The sequence below is a fragment of the Mustelus asterias genome, chromosome 11 (genome assembly GCF_964213995.1).
Source record: "Mustelus asterias chromosome 11, sMusAst1.hap1.1, whole genome shotgun sequence".
Taxonomy (NCBI): domain Eukaryota; kingdom Metazoa; phylum Chordata; class Chondrichthyes; order Carcharhiniformes; family Triakidae; genus Mustelus; species Mustelus asterias.
In genome coordinates this window covers 107,299,243-107,319,928 of record NC_135811.1, presented here as the reverse complement: position 1 = coordinate 107,319,928, position 20,686 = coordinate 107,299,243, and the positions used below count along the sequence as shown (strand labels likewise).

The 20,686-nt window shown below is 39.6% G+C and overlaps 1 protein-coding gene across 2 annotated transcripts; it reads right to left on the bottom strand.

The window, feature by feature from the left end:
* Positions 1-2,022: 2,022 nt before the first annotated feature.
* Positions 2,023-3,843, bottom strand: hoxb13a (homeobox B13a). 2 transcript variants are annotated; one of them, XM_078224494.1, is made up of 2 exons: positions 3,096-3,843; positions 2,023-2,647 (listed from the first exon to the last, which is right to left on the bottom strand). In XM_078224494.1, exons 1-2 carry the CDS (start codon positions 3,763-3,765, stop codon positions 2,400-2,402), a joined length of 918 nt encoding a protein of 305 aa, XP_078080620.1. In that variant the 5' UTR covers positions 3,766-3,843; the 3' UTR covers positions 2,023-2,399. The 2 variants fall into 2 exon arrangements, with proteins under 2 accessions (XP_078080620.1, XP_078080621.1); XM_078224495.1 differs by having other exon boundaries at positions 2,400-2,650; positions 3,096-3,765.
* Between the last annotated feature and the right edge of the window lie 16,843 nt (positions 3,844-20,686).

Here is a 20,686-nt window from a genome sequence, read left to right as displayed (position 1 = left end):
GAAACATAATCAGGATGTTACATCTCAGGGTTATGAATTAAATGTAATGGCCGCAAACATTTCTATTACTTCCCGGCCGCTTATACATTTCTCAAAATGTATCTTCAAAGATACTCTTCAAAGGCTCTAAATTTGCTTCGTGTAGTCATAGTGTTTTTTTTATTTTTTTTATTTCCGTTTTGCTAAACTTTGGACAATCCGTGTTATTTTTGCTACGTAAATATTTGATCTAATAGTGACACCGACTCCACAAGCGACAGCAGCTGCAAATAATTGTACCGAATTGTGTAATGTAACGGCCGATGATATTTGTGTCAGTCTGGCTGGCTTTGTGTGTGTGTCCGCCTGTACATGTGTGCATACAGGCCTGTGTGTGTTGGGGAAATTACCTCAGCACTGGTTCTTCAGGTATTTGTAGGGTAATATTGTCAACTATCTAAACAAAGCATTATGTGGGAAGCGCTGTAGACAAACAATTATTTGTTTTCTTGATCGCGTTGTAAATTTCCTTTATTTTGCATTATTTCTGCACGAGCTTTGTACAAATTCATTCGACATGTTTAAACAAAGGCTGACCCTGTAGGCAGCACTACTTCTGTTATGGAACGATTAGCCAGGAGATGGCGCACTTGTTCTACTCATGATAACACTGCCCGATCACATCACCGAAAACCGTTCGATTATTCATGAGCAGCTAGACGTCATGATCATTGGCGAATACGCACGTGACTGTCAAGGTCAAGGTCAAAGGCTAATCAATACGATTTGAACTAAGAATCCAAAGGTGGTCGTAGGTTTTCGCAAATACTCAGTTACAAAGTCATCTTCACCCCCACTAAATCCATACAGCCCAAGAAGCACAATCCAAACACATCCAACACGTTGCACAAGCAAGCACCTTCTGCGTCCCTATATCAATAAACGTGCAAAAGTAATTCCTTAACATTGTGCCACCAAACTGATAGTTCATAATGAAGTAGAGTGGCAACTTTTTCTAGATGGAGACAGGAAAACCTTTTGTCAACTAAACATTTCTTTGGTTGAATTTCAAGTTCAGTAACTTTTGTTTGAAATCCGAGAGACTAATGGCATGAAAACCCGAATAAATGGACTTGTCCGCATTTTCTTTTTTTTAATTGACGTCATGCTAGATTATGTGCACCTAAATACAGAGAGCCAAAAGGTGGGGGGCGGGTGGGGGGGGGGGGGGGGGGGGGGGCTGTCTGGAGAAAGTTTACAGCAAAATGTTTATTAGTTTTAAATTGTTGTATAAACCAGACACTATTTAAAGTGTGAAGTCCAGAAAGGATCAAGATATTTGTGTGATATTGTCCGGCTTCAGTGAGTATGTTTTCCCAGTATGTTTTCTTTCATTCATTCTCTTCCTCCTGTTCAATAAGCAGCAAGTTATCCCGTGATATGCACCCACTTAATCTCATTTTGTTTCTCCAAGTAAATGTATTAACTTACTTTAAAGTCAAATGGAAAAGATGTTCTGATTGTAAACGTAATTAATAGAGTCGGAGCTAAATGCTTCCAGAGATTAGGATTTATCTCAACCTTAAATTTTCAACGCTCACTTTGTGACTAAATCATAATATTAAATTAAAGGTTAATCGTTGCTTGCAAGTGCAAAATAGCTACCAGCATCGGTTTATCTTGTTAAAAAATCAAGCTTGCATAGTTTACATTAATTTATATATTTTAAATGATAAAGCACTAAACATTAAATACAATTTCACCTTTACGCGAGTGCTGGTTGTCATCTCGTTGCGGTTAATATCAGTAACATCATCAGGTCATTGGTTTCTCATATATTATATGAAATATGAAACACGTTATATGCCAAATAAGTCTATTATTACTACCAGTAAATGGATATTAAATGAATGCATGAACATTCCCTGCTAAACACTATTGAACAAAATTAGTATAGTCGCAAAACATTTAATCCTTTTTTATTATTATTAATATTTTCCCTCAACCCGTTTTGCTTAAAAACAGCGTTTAGGCGGTTCTACTGCAGTCATGCCGAAAATCGACAGTTTAATGCGTAACCCAAACAAAACATAAAAAATAGCTTCTACACCAGTCAGACATACTTTGCATATCTTCACTAAACAAAACTGATAATAAACAGTGATGTCGGTATGGTTACAGAGTCGTTATAATTAAATTTACATTCTGACCACGTATTTTAGTCCATTTTAATGGTATCCCATAACAAATCCTCCATTACAGTATTAAAAGAAGGAAGAGGACATGTTAGCATTCTGCAGACTGACTCCTTAAAAGAAGTGTGCAGTTAAACCCCGTCGGTCACAAACGTCTTTCGCATCTTTGTGATTAATTTACGCGATTGAACAGTTTCAATTATCTTTTTTTAAAGATAGTTATAATTAGGGTGTGTTGGTTTTTACTTTCGCGATGACTTTCTTTTCCTTAACTCTCCTGTTCTGAAACCAGATGGTGATCTGCCGTTCGCTCAGGTTCGTAGCCGCCGAGATCTTCCTCCTCTTGTCTTTCGTGATGAATTTATTTGTTGCATATTCCCTCTCCAGTTCTTTCAGTTGGACTTTGGTGTAAGGAATCCTTTTCTTCCTTCCGCGCCGAAAGGAACTTCCATCCTGTTGGTGAACTGCAACATCTGCTATGTGTGACCGTACACACCGCGCCAAAAACACAACAGAAAAACACATCAGGAAAATGCAACATTGGAAAAGAATGCAAAAATATTGATTAAACAACACGCTCATCGTCACCAATTTCAGTATCTAAAAGAGGTGTATTTAACTGAAAGGATGCAGCAAACACCAGCAGCCGAATACTGCAACATGTGTGTAACATTCTAAGATGGAAAACAATGTAGCAATAATGAAATTGACATTATATTCCTACTGAATACCTTGCACCGGAAACGTAAAGTAAAACTGTACATTTTTGAATCTTGTTCTAAATTACGGCATATTGTCAGAAATAAATTATTTGCAATCAATTGCATGGTTTCAAAATGTTTCCAATATACTTAAATAATCAGAGTTTGCAATTATAGGGAGTTTGGAATTATAGGGAGGAATTCATCAATAACCTGTTACCTGCCAGTGTGGATTTCCAGAGATGTCCCGACTGTGCCTGCTCCTTAGAACAGCACATCTGGCTATTCCACCCATTAAGGGCCCAGGGCTGGTAGCCTTCCATAGGTAACAAGGCTTCGTGCCTCGGCTCCCCCGCGCCACTGATAGTTTGGACTACGGAAACGTCCAGATAACTTGGCATTGGTTGGTAGGCACTCGCATAGCCGTGGTAGAAAGCGAATTCCTTCGGCCGGCCTGGGTATTCATCAGTGGGGACAGGACTGTCCATATACTTGTCTCCTGGGTAACTAGACAGAGCGGCAGGCTGGGTGCAAGGCTTGATTGAACTTCGACCCATTCGACAGGAGTAGTAGCCGCTGCCGAAATATCCATACGGTAGTGGGGCGGCGGTGGAGGCCTGTGGCATTGGACATGGGGTGCATTGCTTGCCAGGTTCCACTACCCCAGAGCCGTCGACTGTCGAGTAGCCAGAGCCGTGAACTAAAGGTGATGGATGAGCCCCGAGTGCAGAATGAGCCATCAAATTCCTGCACTGATTTGCAGAGAAATTGCCAGCACCTACAAATCCTTCCATTACCCCGTTATTCTTACTAATCTCATCCGAGTTGCTTTCATACAGGAACATCACACTGTCGACCCAGCGAGGTTTCAGAAGCAGTGACACTGTCATATCACGTTCAGCATTGGGTCTATAGTTTCTTTTAAGAGACGCAGAACTGAGAGCGTTACCGAATTTCTCCCAGCTATCTGCACTGACGCACAAACCCGGGTTAAAAAAACACGCCCGCCGATTGGCTGCTCGCGGATCACGTGTTATGCAAACTCTGATAATAAACCTTCCTGCAGAACTGGCAGAAAAGAAAGGTTCATTGCGAAATAGAAATTATTAAAGGCACGGGTTAAAATGTCCAATTATTGCAACTGTAGAAAGTAAGGGGTTTGCAATGGACACTGGACACTCTGCACAGCGTCAGTTCAAACAAAACAATGTCACGTTTTAACACATGAACCAAATCAAAGTAATTGCAGCATCTGGTTGCGTTGGTCGATCAGGGAGTTTCTTTGCCAAGTCATTTGCGTTAGACAGAGTTATGCATGGATATTTTAAAAAGTTGCTTCCAATTGTCAGAAAAAGCGCACGTGAAGCCTGAAGGGAAGCGGGGTTGCAGCCACCAGTAATACTTGTGTTTTTTAAAGCAGATTTGTTGGCTGGCATTTTACAGGCAGGCTCAGTAGTTGTATTTTGCAATTTCTGTAAGAATGGTTGGTGAGTTATTATCTGGCCGGGATACCAAACCTAAACAATTATGAGAAGGTATTTCTTTAAAAAAAAGTATTCAAAGTTAAAATCACATTAACCAACTATTCATTCTATACTTGGAACCCATTCTTTCAGACGATATGTGAGCAAGTGTGGAAACCTCTAAATCTAACAAAATAGCATCACCTTCCATTGAATGTACAACATGTCAATAAACCACACACACATAGGTTGGCACACCTTCATAAACCTCTTTGAACAACATTTTGTCCTATTCTGTCACACGTCTTGGATAGTTAGTGTCAAGTAAAATAAATAATATTACATGATAAATTCGAGTCAAAATCCTCCTAAAGAGTTAACGTTAACTGTCGGTTACCCTCATATCAAGTAAATCTAATAGCCTAAATCGAAATGGCTTTGCCACATGGCGCCCTGCTAAGAATTAACAATTCTTATGCGATTTGTCAGTTATGATATATCACAGTACTGAGAAAATGTGTATTCTTCAGTGTGGAATTCTATTATCATTACCGCGTGCTCTTTTTACCTCAGGTTATACCGCGCAATTCCCCATATATTCACCAAAAATCAGTTTCACTCATTAAAGTCTTAGTAATTGACAGAGATTTATATCGGGGTTTGATATACCACAACAGGAATTTGCCTTACGTTTGCGGTCGCACTTATTGTGAGGGTCTTATTGGTAATTATTTACCCAAGCATCATGAAGATTTATTCAGATATTAATCTCTGGTTTTATTTTCAAATTGTGTATTTTGTTTCACAATAGAAGTGTCCAAAGCACAGCCGCATTCCCCTTTCTCAAACAATCCCCTAATGCTAAATATTTTCCTAGATTCATTTTTATTTGGTGCCAAATGATTTGAGACTCGCATGCTTCTGAACTTTCTTAGTTTTTAAATAACTGAAATTCAGATTCCAAGTTCAACAGGATTGAAGTCTAGACATAGATGGCTCTGCTTTCTGTATCAGACTGCAGAACAGTGTTGCAACTGCATGTGTGAGGCAGGAGTGCGATTTGTTATATTAAACGTGCTTTATAGACGCAAGCAGCTATTATTGTTATTTGCAAATTGTGGGCGAAGCTACCACTTGAGTGGTTTGATACGGGTTGAATGCAAGCCCACGTGAGCATAAAGTTCCATATTAATTAAGAAATATCCGCCTGCGATTGACGCTCATAAATCTCTTCCTGATTTTAAAAGCTCCAACATTGTGTTATGTACTAGTCGACCCAAACGAGGTATCGCATTCCGAGAGACAAGAGCGATAAGTTTTTGTTAATTCCTCTTTTAATGAGCACCGTGGCAATAACATGTTGAGAGTGATGTGGCGACATGGGAAGTGCAGTGAAGACTGATCCCTGCTCATTTGTAAATTCCCAGAATTATTATCAACCTTGAAAGTATAACAAACTAAACTTTCTTTGCTTTCTAAAGAACAATGTGTAAATTTGGGCGTAAACTGAAAATTAACTTCCGAAAATAAAAGCAGCTGCTTTATCAACGGCCATTTGCTGCAGTTGGTGGCGCCGGCATTGCTATAAAACCGATGAAAACTCCGAATAGAAAACATTGGTCAGAAAGTTAGTGCTAATGTTGCACAAAGCGAACTGGTCAATCAAGTGATTAATCTCAAAATGTTATTTTTGTCAGTTGAATTCATCGACGGGCCAATAAATTATAGATCACCAAGAGATGGGATTTAAATTTCAAATGCCATTAAGATAGAATCCAAAGAGCCTGGGAAATGGTTAGGCGCTATAGAGATGCAAGTCCGTTCCCACGTTCCATCTAAAGCCGCCAGGAGACAAACGCTTAAACGGTACGTCACAATTCCAATGTATTTGAACAACATTTGACAACAAATATCAGATCTTTAGTCATTCATTCCAATCATAATCAGTCTACCAAATGAACTTCCCATCAAAATAATTCAAATGAAAGTGAACGTGTGCGAAGAAGCATCTCTGTAGCACAATAAATCACTTCCGGGAAGAAAGGAGCACAAAACATCAAACATATTTACAAATAAACAATACATATCGGAAACACTAAGCCTAGCGAAATTCAGATTTCCTACAATAATTTTCATTTGGTCCAAGCTATCCCTCTTTAGATGGTAAGCTATTAACAACACCTTTTTCTACCGATCCCTCTTTCTGTTTATGAAAACTCAAGTGAAAAGATTATTTTTATTGCCTACTTAATTGTGCCAACAATGTTTTAAAAGTATTAAACAATACACAAGTGATGTGTTAACGTTTTTATATGCGACTAATAGCAGATGTCTGTTTCCCAACATTACACCAAAATTTCACAATAGGGTGGTGTGATAGGAAATTTAGAAACCACATCTAAACATTTCTATTAGCAATTAAATATTTGCCAGTCTTCATATACCATGGAACAATATTAATATGTGTTTAAAGAGGGGTTAACTGTCGCAGAATATAATTTACAAATAAAAATAGATATTAGCCAACCAGGCTTCCTATCAATTTGAAATTTGATTTTTGTCCTGTGCTGTTTCTCTTTTTTAGATGCCTATAACCATTAGTCGCTTATTTGCATTTAACGCTTCTGATGTGAAGTGGGCATCATTTCAATTTTTATCAATTCGCTTGAGCCTGTGTTTTGAGTAAAGTCTTGGTGTAAAAAGCTGTGGGTCGAGGGAGGGGAAGATGTGCCGAGGACGAGACACAAGCAATTAAGGAAGAGTCGGCCTTTTTTACATACGAGTTAGACACGGCTGAAGGCCAAGGTCAAGGTGAAAGTTAAGAGTCTAGCCGCTCAGAAAGCTGTCATTCAAGTGCTTTTCCTTCCAGTCTGAGTTCCATCAAAACAAAACCCCTGATCGCTTCACTGCTTCCTTTATTCGTTGAGAACAGCATTCGGAAGCTAATACTCCTTAAGCAACGCGGTTCACAAGACGGTGTGAGACATATTAATTTAAAGAAAAAAAGCTGGTTTCGAAGAGATTCCAAGTAATATCACAGAACTTTTGTAGCTGACTTTAGCAGATCAACAACTGTTGACTAAACAATCTGAGATAGCCGTATAAAAGTTCATTTTGCACGTGTTTTCCTAAAAAATACTGACATCAAATTTATTCACATATTTATTGTGGTGTCACTTTAGTATATTATAATTATACCTTTGTTTTAACCTCCGATAACCTAACAAAATATCTATATTATGATCAAGCACAACTGTATGAAATGCCATTCAATGTGGGATTGCGTGTATCTGGACCCAATGATAACAAAATGTCGGGGAAAAAATGATCAGTCACTACTTGAGATCAGTAAAGACGTTTTAAATGAACCTTCATTTTATTTACATTTGCTGTTGTGTACAAAGTTGTGTTTAGTACACACATTTAATTTTTAAAAGCCGCAGAGATGTACAAAGGCTACAGCCGCAGTATAAACACACTGGTTGCTCACCGTATGGTCACTGGGCCTTGATTTGTTTAGAGGTGTTGGATCTCGTGCTGTGTCCACACTAAAGTTATATAGCAGCTCGTTTCTGTCTCCCCGAGGTATCTGAATATTGCAAACTATACGATGAAGAGTTAATTTAAATTCAAATTATTGAAATGTTACCACGCCACTACAATCACTGGCAAAATATCTTAGTTTATTTGCTTCGTAATATTACATATACATAGAAATTCAGGTTTAGATTCAATGGTGGTTATTTATATGAAACAGTTTTCCACCAAAGGGCGGCACATAGATTCAATATTATTCATAAACCAAAGGAATGGCAACACGGTTCGACGTGGCGAACAGTTATTTCCAATAACTTGCTTCTCTTGCCTATTAAAATATTATTTTAAGTCTTTTTAATTCGAAAAAAATGCATACTTTCACAAGCCGAGCTGATAATATTACATTATTTGCATGAAAATGGTTTTATATTTTCCTCCAAGACTATTTTCTTGCGAGACTTGCATGGTGCTTTTTGTGGGGATTGGTGGAATGAAGGGCCCATAAGTACTCGAAACATGACTGCGGCGAAATTGCGAAGAATGAGAGACTCCAGTGCCCGAGACAGAAAAAAACAAACACAGGAAAGGGAAGAGTCATCCTAACCATGCTCCGGCAGCCCGCATACGTTTGCTTTACGCGTCTTCTGCAGGATTTGCCCTTACTCTCGCCGCCGCTTTAATCAGAGATCCGGACAAAGACTTGTGGCGTAATAGTAATTTCACCCCCACTCTCAGCCCTACTCTGTTAAATATTTATTTCTCACCAGAAAACGTGCATAATTTAAGGTACTTTGTGAAAAGCGTTTGTTTTTTTTAAAGGAAATACATTTGAAATTGGTAAATTGTCATTTTGGAAATGGAATTATACGCCTCCGTTGCCATTCCCAGCGTTTTAGGTCACTTTACAACGAATGTGGCGCATACTTTCACATTTGGACTATCTGTAAGTATGGAAGTGAGTACATCCGAGGTAGAGTAGTCCTCCTCCCTCTGTGTAGTTGCAAGATGACCCAACTGAAAGGTATCTCAGTGTGGGAAGCACTTCCGGGACCTCTCCACGCTGTGAAAATGCAAAAAATATTAATATTAGACAAAATACTTCAAAAGTTATTTTAAAGTTAATTAATCTCACAAACTCCAAAATAATTTCAACTGCACTTAAATGTATTCCTTTCACATTGTTCCGTGTGTTTTCTGCATTTACAGTAATTGGGTCCCCATCAGTATCATTAATGAAAACTGAATAACCCAAAAAGACGTTTACCATTGCGGTGTTTAGACTTTTCTCTTGCAGCAATAACCCAGTCTGCATTGGTATTTCTGTGTTATCTATAAAAGAAAGTTCATAAATAAAACAATTAAAAATTACTGGTTACTTTTTAAAAAAATACTATACCCATATATTTTATCCACCAGTTTTTGGTATTGTGACCATACGGCATTGTATTTAAAATAAAAACAGAAAATGCCGGAAAAACTCAGCAGGTCAGGCAGCATCTTTGAAGAGAGAAAATAGAGTTAACGTTTCGAGTCCATATCTTCAGAGAATTGTATACATATTTTTTTCTATGGGGTTGAATACATTCAATTAAATTAAGCAATGAAGTAGAAATATCGCCAAACTCGCGAAAGAGACCTGGGAGAAAATTGACCATTTTGCGGTTATATATTTGGGATATATTAACTATCCGAAAACTCATGCGATCCACCTCTCTAATGGATACATCGCTCAAGGACTTTAATAATCAACTTACTCTTTCTTCTGAGTTGGTGCAGAATAGCATGCTTATACATGATGTTATTGCTCTGACAAATAAACCGCTTCTGTGTAAATTCGCTTCTCGAATTCTCACCATCAAGGGCTGATGCAGTCAATCTCGCAAATCGCTCAAACATCGATTAGTGGCTATTTTCCCTCTCCACAGTTGCTAGCAGACCTACTGAGTTTTTCCAGCAGTTTTTGTCTTTGGTGTTGTAGATATTCCTGATTGAGAATGGCAAACACTGATTTCATATCGCATAAAAAATATCTTTTTGTTCCTGTAAACTATCTCTATATAGTCGAAGTTGCGTTGGAATATTTATAATATTTACACGGGATACGCGGGCCAAATATAGTGATGCACAATTCTATTCGTGCAAAGGAAAATGAATAAGTATAAAACAAAAAAGAGTAATAATGCTGTAAATGCAAAACTAAAATAGAATGCTGATAACGAACAATGAGCCACTCAGCACCAGAAAACAAGAAAAAGGTCAACTTTTTTGCTGTGGACTCTGGGTCAGAACTGGTGCAATTAAATTTTCCTTTTAACGTTCTATTCAGATCTAAATACCTGTTGAAAGTTTGTGTAATAATTAATATACAATTCTGTTGTTTGTCCATTAACATGGGTATTTTTGATTTAAAGACAAATAATAACCACGCGTCACGAATATCCAGGAAAGATTAACGCTGAATGATTTTCCATCAACTGGGAAAACAAGGCCGATATGAGGAGATTGTTTTTCTCTCAGTGAATCGTAAATCTTTGGAACTCTCTTCCTCAAAAGTCGGTGGAAGCAGAGTCACCGAATGATTTGAAGGAGGAGGTGGATAGATTCCGGGTAAGCAAAGGGGTGAAGGTTATCGGAGGTAGGCGGGAAAGTGATGTTGATCCTACATTTAGATCAGCCATAATCTTACTGAATAGCGGAGCAGGCTCGAGGAACCGAGTGGCTTCATATGTTCGTATTGGAGGGTAGGGAGAGAACAGGGCGAGAGTTATATATTATTTTTTATATGATTTTTTCAACTTCATGTTACTCCAAAATGAATGCATCGCTTCCTTGCTCCTCAACCAAGGTATACACTTACTGTTTTCCAACAATTCAAAGAATCTGTAAACGGAAAATAATTCTCATTCAGGCTTCAATTGGGGAATAACTTGGACAGTTACATGTGGCTGCCTAATTGAAGAGCTGTATGGACAGGACCACTGACCGATTGCAGGATGGTGGAATTAAGCAGAGTAACTCTTAATCGACCGGCGTTGTCACGATGGGCTAATTGGCCTTCTTCTGTGTCCTAAATTTTCAATTATTTTTGATAAGGTAAATGTGTCGTTCTTAAACTGTCCACAAATGACGTGTTTCCACTTTATTCGCATAATAGAGAATATGCAACATTTTGGGATTATGTCATCCAATTTTACATTAACTGGAGTTAGAATTAAAACAGAAAATGATTTTCATCTACCCAACCGCATCAAGGGGTGAATATTGGAATGACGCTCATTAACACACGAATGCCCCTTTTTAGCACTTGAGTAACAGAGAGGTCACAGCAAAAAGCTGCCATGGAATATAGATAGAGCGACACAGAGAGAGTGAAAGAGACAGATTGAAATAGCAACGGAGACGGAGAGAGAGAGAGAGAGAATCAGATAGGGGTGGAGGTGGGGATTGCACAGAGATCGAGGCAGAAAGCGACAGAAACAGTCAAACAGTGACAGATAATCAGACAAACGGAGAGGTGGGGACAGAGAAAGGAAATTAGAGACAGAAGGATAGAGAGAAAAAAAGAGAAATAAAGCCTGGAATGAACCATTCCTGCTTAATTATTCTAGAATGAGTAAATACGTCATGTTGTGCAATGCTCCAATCAAACCGTAAACAGGTTCAGGAGCAGGCAACGCTTTCTGACCTTGAACTTGACACCATTAGGCCGCGCCTTTGTCGCACTCTCGTTGGACTACGGGATATACAGCGAAATTAGAATGAATGAATATTTGAATGTGTTGATGCGAAATGTGCGGAATATACGCATTTAATTCCCTAAAAATGAGATTAAAGCATATCTGTGCAATAGGTCAGAGATGCATTTAAGGATATATTTCCCACAAAATAAACTTGGAGTTTAGAAACCGGACTTCTGCCACAGACTGTTCATGTATTGAATCAGACATCAAAGAAATCGTCACATTGAAGGCCCTTTCCTGCACGCACATTCAAAGGATTTACAATTCCTATTTCTTTAAGTTCTGCTTGTATGTGCTTCCTTCACAGATGGGGTCTTGCGATGGGCAGGGCTTACAATTTATGTCTGTTTCTTATCATGCTGGGTCCCCTTATTTAAAACAAAACCTGTTTGTTATCTTGAGTGTGGAAGCTTGCCTTGTTGTCGGGTAAGTGAAAAATGTATCCCTGTTGTCCCACAAATAACGGTTTTTCCTCAATCTATATACTCTTATAGATCTACCAATCTATACCCATATAGACTATAGGGCTTATTTCTTGTAGTACGCTGACTGTTTATAAGAAATTTCGTCAGGCCATCTCCCAAATGGTTTATCACAGTTTTAAACAAATTTTCTCGAGTCTGACAATGTAGAAATGATATGTTTAGGAATCTGAACCTGAAGCTTTGATTCATTTGGTCTTTAGTACAAACTCATACTGTTCCGACCTTGAACTTTAATGCCCCAGTCTGTCCGAGTATTAGGCTGCAACCGTGGTTCGTTTGATGTGAACAAAGTCACCCCTGCTGCTGTGTTCCTATAAGCTTTTATTTAAGGACATATAATTATATACACGAGGAGAAAACACATTCAATTAAATAATTTAAAAGTTGCAGCGACAACAAAAAACTTTGGCCTGTAGTTATTATATATAAAAATATATGTACTTATAAATTAGACAGCCTTAAAGTATTTCTGCAACCACCAGTATATAAAAGTACTTTAGTAATAGTGCAATATTGACAGGTAGAAGTACTTAGCGACGTGCTGATCATGCTATGAATTCGCACAGGGTATTCATTAACAAATACAAAAATCTAAAAATGCAGCATGGATGTTTACATGTGCACAATAATCGTTTAGATTATATGGTACTGGACTAACTGATTACTATAAAATTCCTGTTAAACCAATCTACATTTTTGTCTGGATCCGGACATTGTTATAACCACCCGCTGCCTTAAATTAAATAACAGATTATTTATGATGCTCTGTGCAAACGTTTGGAATTCCGAATATGGGACTGATTTATTTATTACTGTATATCCTGCTCATCTGGGAAGTGATATCCTGTAGATATTATTTATGTGGTGGGATTCATTTCACTTACGTTACCTTTCATTTGTATTTTAACCGTTCAGAGCATTGCCTTGGTGCGAATACCTGCCAGTATTATCGCTGATTTTGTTTAAAGGTGAAAACAATCTTGGCGCTGGGTGCAAAGTTGCTTTGGGGTTTATTGTTTCTAACAGAACAATCCTTGTAGACAATTAAAACATTTTGGGACAAATTTTTGAATCTATTCCGAGAGCGTGAATTTTATTTTCACTGTTAAAAAGAGAGGTAGGGATTTTAGTGCAGACCTAATAGAAATAAAAATGTCGCTTAAAAATAAAACACGGTTGATATCTTGCCGGTAAAAGTCTATTATATCCTGACTAAGTTTAAGACTTTTCTCTGGACACATTCGCCTTTAACAAACGCATTTATATGCTGATCGATTTATTACCGTTCCACAAAGTAGTTTCCAAATGGCAGCATTTGGAAATTATTTTAAAAGTATTACGTATATAACTTATTCTTGATCTTAAATTAAATAATAGAGTAATGGATTGATCAGTTAGGCAATCTGCAATTGCAGAATCTTGGCATTAGGTTTAATTCGTCAATTATAATAGCAGAAAATATTGAATGTTAGCCAGAATTTATGTAGCATCATATCTCATCTGTCAGAAACGCTTCAAGGGCTTGACAGGGTAGATAGAGATTCCTTCACTAGTGGGAGAGTCTAGAACAAGGGGACATAGTTGCAAGATAAAGTTTAAAGTTAAAGTTTATTTATCAGTGTCACAAGTAGGCTTACAATAAAATTACTGTGAAAATCCCCTAGTCGTCACACTCCGGCGCCTGTTCGGGTACACTGAGGGAGAATTTAGCATGGCCAATGCACCTAACTAGCACATTTTTCATATTGTGGGAGGAGCACCCGGAGGAAACCCACATAGACACGGGGAGAATGTGCAGACTCCACGCAGACATGGAGGGTCCGACATTTAAAGCAGAGGTGCATAGAAATTTCTTCTTGCAGTGGATGGCGAATCTATGGAATTCTCTACCCATCGGGTGGTGGAGGCTGGATCATTGGAAGTATTTAAAATGGAGGTGGATAAATATTTGATAGGTCAAGGAGTAGAAGGCTATGGGGAAATAGCACAGAAAATGAGTTGAGGCCGGCATAGGTCAGCCATGATTGTATTGAATGGTTGGTCAGGCTTAACAAGCCAGATTGCCTATCCCTGCTTCTATTTCTCGTGTGTTGTGTGTTCACATCTAATGGGGTGTCTGGTAGAATTGTATTAGTTAATGTTGGCGCTCTTATCTGTGTCGTAAAGATCTGCTTTTTTATACTTTCATGGGATGTGAGCGTCGCTGGCTAGGTCAACATTTATAATGTCCATGATAATTGCCCTTGAGAAGGTGGTGCTGAGCAGCCTTTTTGAACAGCTGGAGTTCATGCGATGTAGGTACACCCACAGTGCTATTAGGAAGGGAGTTCCAGGATTTTGACCCAGCGACAGTGCAGGAACACATTTCAAGACTTCGATAAATGACAGCACTTCCTTATTTTAATAATGAATATTGAAAAACAGAATGGTTACAGCATAGAAGGGGGTCGTTCGGCTGCGCTGGATCTCGAAGGCGCAATTTTCTCAATGCCACTCCCTGGCCTTTCCTCATAGACACTCTAATTTCAGAATGTCCATTACACTGAGGCCCCAAAATATTTATCTTGACACAAAAGAAGACAATAATAGAAATTTTGCAATTACTTCAGGAAACAGCTGTAACAAATTTTCCGTAGCAGAAACCTCTGCAAAATTAGGTATTTAAATTTGGACAAATGTCCTTCTATTACACCGGCTAACATCTAATATAGTCGGTCAATAAGATTCCACTGCATTTCTTATATGTTTGGTTCAATGCATTGCATTTTACATAAAAATAAGTCATCTTAACATATCTTGCACCTTTTGTCCATCCTGCTTTTAACTTTTTCTCAGTCTTACTGAGGAACTATAGACAGTGTGCACCATTTAAGATGTTGAAATAATTTTACTGATAAGAATTACTCTTGTGTCCACTAAGACCTGTACAGCGGGCTGATGGGCTTTTAACATAGCTCTTGAGGTCGACGTGCAGTGGTTGTTAATTGCATAATTAATTTATATGGATTATGTTATTCCACCAGCTAAAGAGTACGGATAGCGATCTGAAACAGTGGTACATTTGACAATGTAGGTTAGAAATCTCTGCTCTCGGTCGCAATGCGATTGCCCCACTTTAACTCCCTTCAAAATCAACGTTGTATTTTTTTAAACTGCGGCTAGTATTGTTGTTTCAACTTTAGGCTTCCGAACAATGACAATCGTAAATGCTTTGATAACGAAATGTAGCAAATAAAAATTGACCGTAATGTTACCCAGTGTCAGACTAATGTAGTCATTTATTACCCATATCCTGATACACGTTTACATAAATTCATGCATCAGAACCACAATGTATTAAAATCTATCATTGCAATGTACAGCAGCGTTTTCTTCTCTGAATAAATCATACAGACTCGAAACGTTAACCCCGTTTCTCTCTCCACGGATACTGCCAGACCTGCTGAGTTTTTCCAGCATTTTCTGTTTTGATTAACGTTATCTTCCGTTTAGGTTTATATGAAAAATCATGTGTTGGTGATCTTTAATTCGTTGCATCAACCAAGGTACACGTTTTAAACACCTTAACTGAGGGCAATTGGTTACCATCTGATATAATATGAAGGTATTAAAAAAGTAAAAACATTCAAGCCCTCAAGCCTGTTCCACCATTCAATAAGATTATAGTTGCTTCGTGCCTTAACTCCACCCACTCTCATTGGCTCTTTAGCCTTTTATATCCTGGTCTAGATTTCGGATCTAAAATAAATTGAGTTGTCTGCTTTTTGTTTTGAGTGCAATATGGTATTTTTTAAATTTCCACTGCTCTTTGCGAGAAGAATTATTTCTCAACTTCTTTCCAGGATGCCCTGGCTTTGATTACAGTGTGATGTCCCCAAACAGAAGACTCCACAACCAGGGGAAAAGGGTCGTTTTTTATTTTTGCTTTGGAGATAGTCAGCAAGATTTCTTCTCAACACTATACTGCCTCATCATAGCGCACATATTTTCAGTTAATTCTACAAACTATGATTTCAACTCTCCTGAGCTAATAGCCTAGTGAATACATGCCACAACTGGCGAATATCTGGACTGCTTCATCCAATCAGCGGCGGAATGGTTAGTTAACCACGGTTAACCCAACCCGCCCCAGACATGAATCAAGCCACTTTGGTTGATGTTGACTGTTCTCCTAACATCGGATATAGCTATTTCACTACTTTCTACTGCACATTGGGAGCAATGGTTACTTGATATGCATATCGTTCATCTATTCTCTATATCAGAACGTCTGCTGTATCTTTCACATTTCCAGTGATCCTAAATAGCAACATTGCTGTCAACTTTCCTGCAGATGTTCAGCCACTGGGTATATTTAAATCTGAGACCAATGGACGCTTTTCGGCCACGAAGGAAATCCGGGGTTAGGGGGATAGTGTGAAATGTGGGTCTGATGTAAGGGATTATCCATAATGTGTTGAATCGCGGAGAATGGCCCACACATCCTTCTATTTCTTACGTTATAATTCTAAAATTCATGAGCACGTAATGAATTGCTTTAGCGCCTCTGCGCAGTCTCGTTGCAAATGCGTTCAATTCTCCTTTCCGTTAATTTTGGTGAAATGGTGAGTACCTTTTTTTACTGTGTGTTTGCACACTTGGCAATCAACTGGGAGGTCACTCGGTCTTCGGTTGCTGTCGGGATGAAATTGGGGTTCAATTTCTCCAAGGAATAGTCATTTCAGTTTTATCAGCCCTGCCCCTTCACTTTTAAGCCCCGGTGTCAATATGGAATCAGATCGCTGGCCTGGTTCCCTCTTCATGGAGAAACTATTTACATTTATATTGTCCATTTGTGTCAAACAAAAACGAACACATAGCCAAAGGATGTGATAACATGACTCCAAACACGTCACAATTGTAGGACAAATTCAAGGTCAGAATCTCATTGTCTACCAAGCAAGAATATATTTACAATACCACTGTAGCGCTGTTACAGAGCGATGTCCCTTCACACTCTTGTTGCAATTACGGCCAACATTAATTTCGGACTCTGGCACCACCTGACCTATTGGAATGGGACTTCTTGTGAAAAGTATTTCCTTGGGATCTAGCTCTAGCATTAATGCTTTATATAAGGCTAAAGTCCCTGCAAAGCTGTGTATCCACACTAAACATCAGCACCTTCCACTTTCGCCTCACAGAACTCAGCCCCACCCCTATCATGGGCAGAGAGTCGCTGGCTGTTGCGTGCCAATTCTACATAGAAAACTGATGTAAATCTAATTCATTCTGAATCGCGTTGCTAACTGACTCCGAGTTTCTGCTGCAACTCTCGGATGGATGTAATACCAACTGCACAAGCCATCTCCACATTCTTCATTAAGTGACCTGCTGTAGGCATTTACGGTATTTTCTCAATTCAATCCAGCTCCCACCTGTCCTTTAACCAGACAGGTTCCACCTAATGCGTTGCGGTCTATTAATCACGATGATTATGTTGCGCTTTCTTATAGCATTGCCCATAAAATCTAAATGTTGCAGAGAATCTCGCCTGGTGTTTTTGCGCAGTTTGTCAAGTCTCAAAACGAATTCCTTTCTGGAGTTCATGCGGTTTGCATTACCCCCTTTTCAAAAGACAGATGGACTGTAGTAAAGGCGCGTCCAGTTCTATTGGAGATGAACGCGACATAAATCCTTACAGTTTTACACTACACTGCGGGTTATCTTTAACCGTCAAAAACAAGTCAGCTGCTTCTCTGCTCAACTAAAGGCAGAGGTGGTGGAGGCGGAGAGCAGGGGTGTATGGACGAGACCGAGTTTGAATTCTTTAATTAAATTGCCAGGACACGCTGAGTAATTCTCATTTCTGCTTCGCTTAATATTTTTGGGTGGTCTCTGTAGCGAATTATGAAGGTGGACTTTGCGGAATTCCGACCCGAGCTTAAGTTCAAGGCTCTGCCCCCCCAAAATCGCTGCATAGACACCAGTGTAATTCCTGCCTCCCCCGCGCCACCCCTTTGTTCAGCTTCATTATTTTTTGGAAATTGGCAATTTTTACTTCACCTTCTGGCGATGGATTTACATCTATCACTGTATCTACCAAATAACTGCGATCCGCCCTGGCAAATCACACAAAGCAAATCACTCAAAGTACCCCTTAGCAACCCCGAAATTCGAAAGTATAAAATATTGAGAGGACTTGACAGGGGACATGCTGGCAAGTTGTTTCTTTGGTTGGAGAGTCTGGGACGAGAGACTATTGTCAGTATAAGGATTCATTTACTTAGAATCACAGAATCCCTATAGTGCAGAAGGAGGCCAGTTGGCCCATCGAGCTTGCACCAACAGCAATCCCACCCAGGCCCTATCCCCGTAACCCCACGCATTTACCCTGCTAATTCCCCTGACACGGAGGGTCAATTTAGCATGGCCAATCCATCTAACCCGCACATCTTCAGACTGTGGAAGGAAACTGGATCACCCGGAGGAAACATGCAAACATGCAAACTCCACACGCTCATCCAAGGCGGGAATTCAACCAGGGTCTCTGGCGCTGTGAGGCAGCGGTGCTAACCATTGTGCCACCATGCCGCCCGGACTTAGGACTGAGATAAGGAGCAATTTCTCCATTCAGGGGACTGTGAATTACTTGGCATTCTCTAACCTAGTAGGGTATAGATGCTTATTCCATGAGTACATTGAAGATTGGATGACTGACTAGTTGAGATCGACTCTTCCAACTTACCAACATAAAAGCAAAGCTCTGCGGATGCTGGAATGCTGAAATAAAAACAAACGAAAACATGCTGGAAATACCCAGCAGCTCAGACAGCGTCTGTGGCGAGAAACAGGGCTAACGTTTCAGGTTGAGATAATCGCTGAGGCGCTCTCTGGACACAATATTTATTTCTTTACTTTACCCAGTCCCATTCTCTTTGCCTGTTGTTTCATTAGATCTTTTGCCATTTAACCTCTCCAGCCCTAGATCCTATCGTAGACCCACGCTTTTGTTCTTCCTGCCTCCCCCCTCTGTCACTATCTTAGAAAAATCCTTACATTTTGATCTTTCTATAGTTTTGATGCACACACACCTCGACCTGATCCGTTAACTGTTTCATTCCACAGATGCTGCCTGGCCTGCTGAATATTTCCAGCTTTTTCTGTTTTTGTTCCAACGCCCTCCTGGTTCCTCTCCCACATTCCACCCTTCAGTAAACTTGAGGTCATCCAAAATGTTGCTGCCCACTTCTTAGCTCGCAGCAAATTGCGTTCCCCTCTCAGCCCGTGTCCGCCGACTTGCATGGGCTCCCAGTCAAGCAAAGTCTTGATTTTAAAATTCCGCTCCTTGTTTTCCAATCCCCCATCATTGGTACTGTTGCCTTCAATTGAAGAGGCCTTAATCTCTGGAATGCCCCCCTCAAACCTTGTTTACTTCGCTTTCCTCCTGTCGGACATTCTTAAACTCTACCTGTTCGGCCAAGCTTTTTGTGATCTGACCTAAGTGACATATTCTTTACAATTCTCCTGCGAAGCGCCTTTGGGGCGTTAAATTACATTGAAGGCATTATATAAATATAAGTTGTTGTTGATAGATTTGGGAGCATTAAAGGAATAGAGGGGCAGAATGATAGGGCGGAAAAGTAGACTTCATGTAGAAGTTCCTCCCTGATCTTATTGAATGACTTAGCAGTCTCGAAAGACGGTATGGTCTACTCCAGCTCTTAGTCCTCAAATTCTGAAATAGAACAACATGTTTTTACCCTTTAATGATTGCAGGGCAATGTGGAGCAAGCATCAAAATTGTGAAATTGGATATTGGGGGATGAGGTCGTCTGCAAATATTTTTATCTAGCAGACCTGTAATGGATGAGCTCAGCATATAAACCAATTGTACCTGGGATGTTATTGGCGATACTCAGACTGGAGAATCATCGCAAGAATCTACCTCATGATAGTTCAAGCTTGATTTTATCATCCCGTCCCACCTTCTCTCCGCACATCCGTCACAAAATCTTCTTTCTTTGCAACCTGTGCAGCCTTCCCCCACTCTCCATTCCTCCCTCCCCCCACCCTCATATATCTTTCACTTACTGGAAATTTTCCCTCTCCCCACTCAGGCCTATTGTGTTCCATAATCAATGGCAGACCTTTGTGTCTGCACGTTAGAGTTTCCTAATCTGAACCTAATAATAATCCTGATCGCCTTCACCGTGATATATCCGTAAGACTGGATGGTCTTTGTCACCCCTCACTTTGGATATTGTTTAAGAAATACCCCACACATTTATGAAATGCATGTGACATTCGAGGGGCAATGAGGAGATGTACGAGGCAAGTTCTTTACACAGAGGGTGGTGGGTGCCTGGAACTCGCTGCCGGGGGAGATAGTGGAAACAGATACAATAGTGACTTTTAAGGGGCGTCTGGACAAATGCATGAATAGGATGGAAATAGAGGGATATGATCCCCGGAAGGGTAGGGGTTTTAGTTCAGTCGGCCTGCATGGTCGGTGCAGGTTTGGAGGGCCGAAGGGCCTGTTCTTGTGCTGTAATTTTCTTTGTTCTTTGTTCTTTATTCCGCTGAATGTAAACGCGCGTTAGTCCG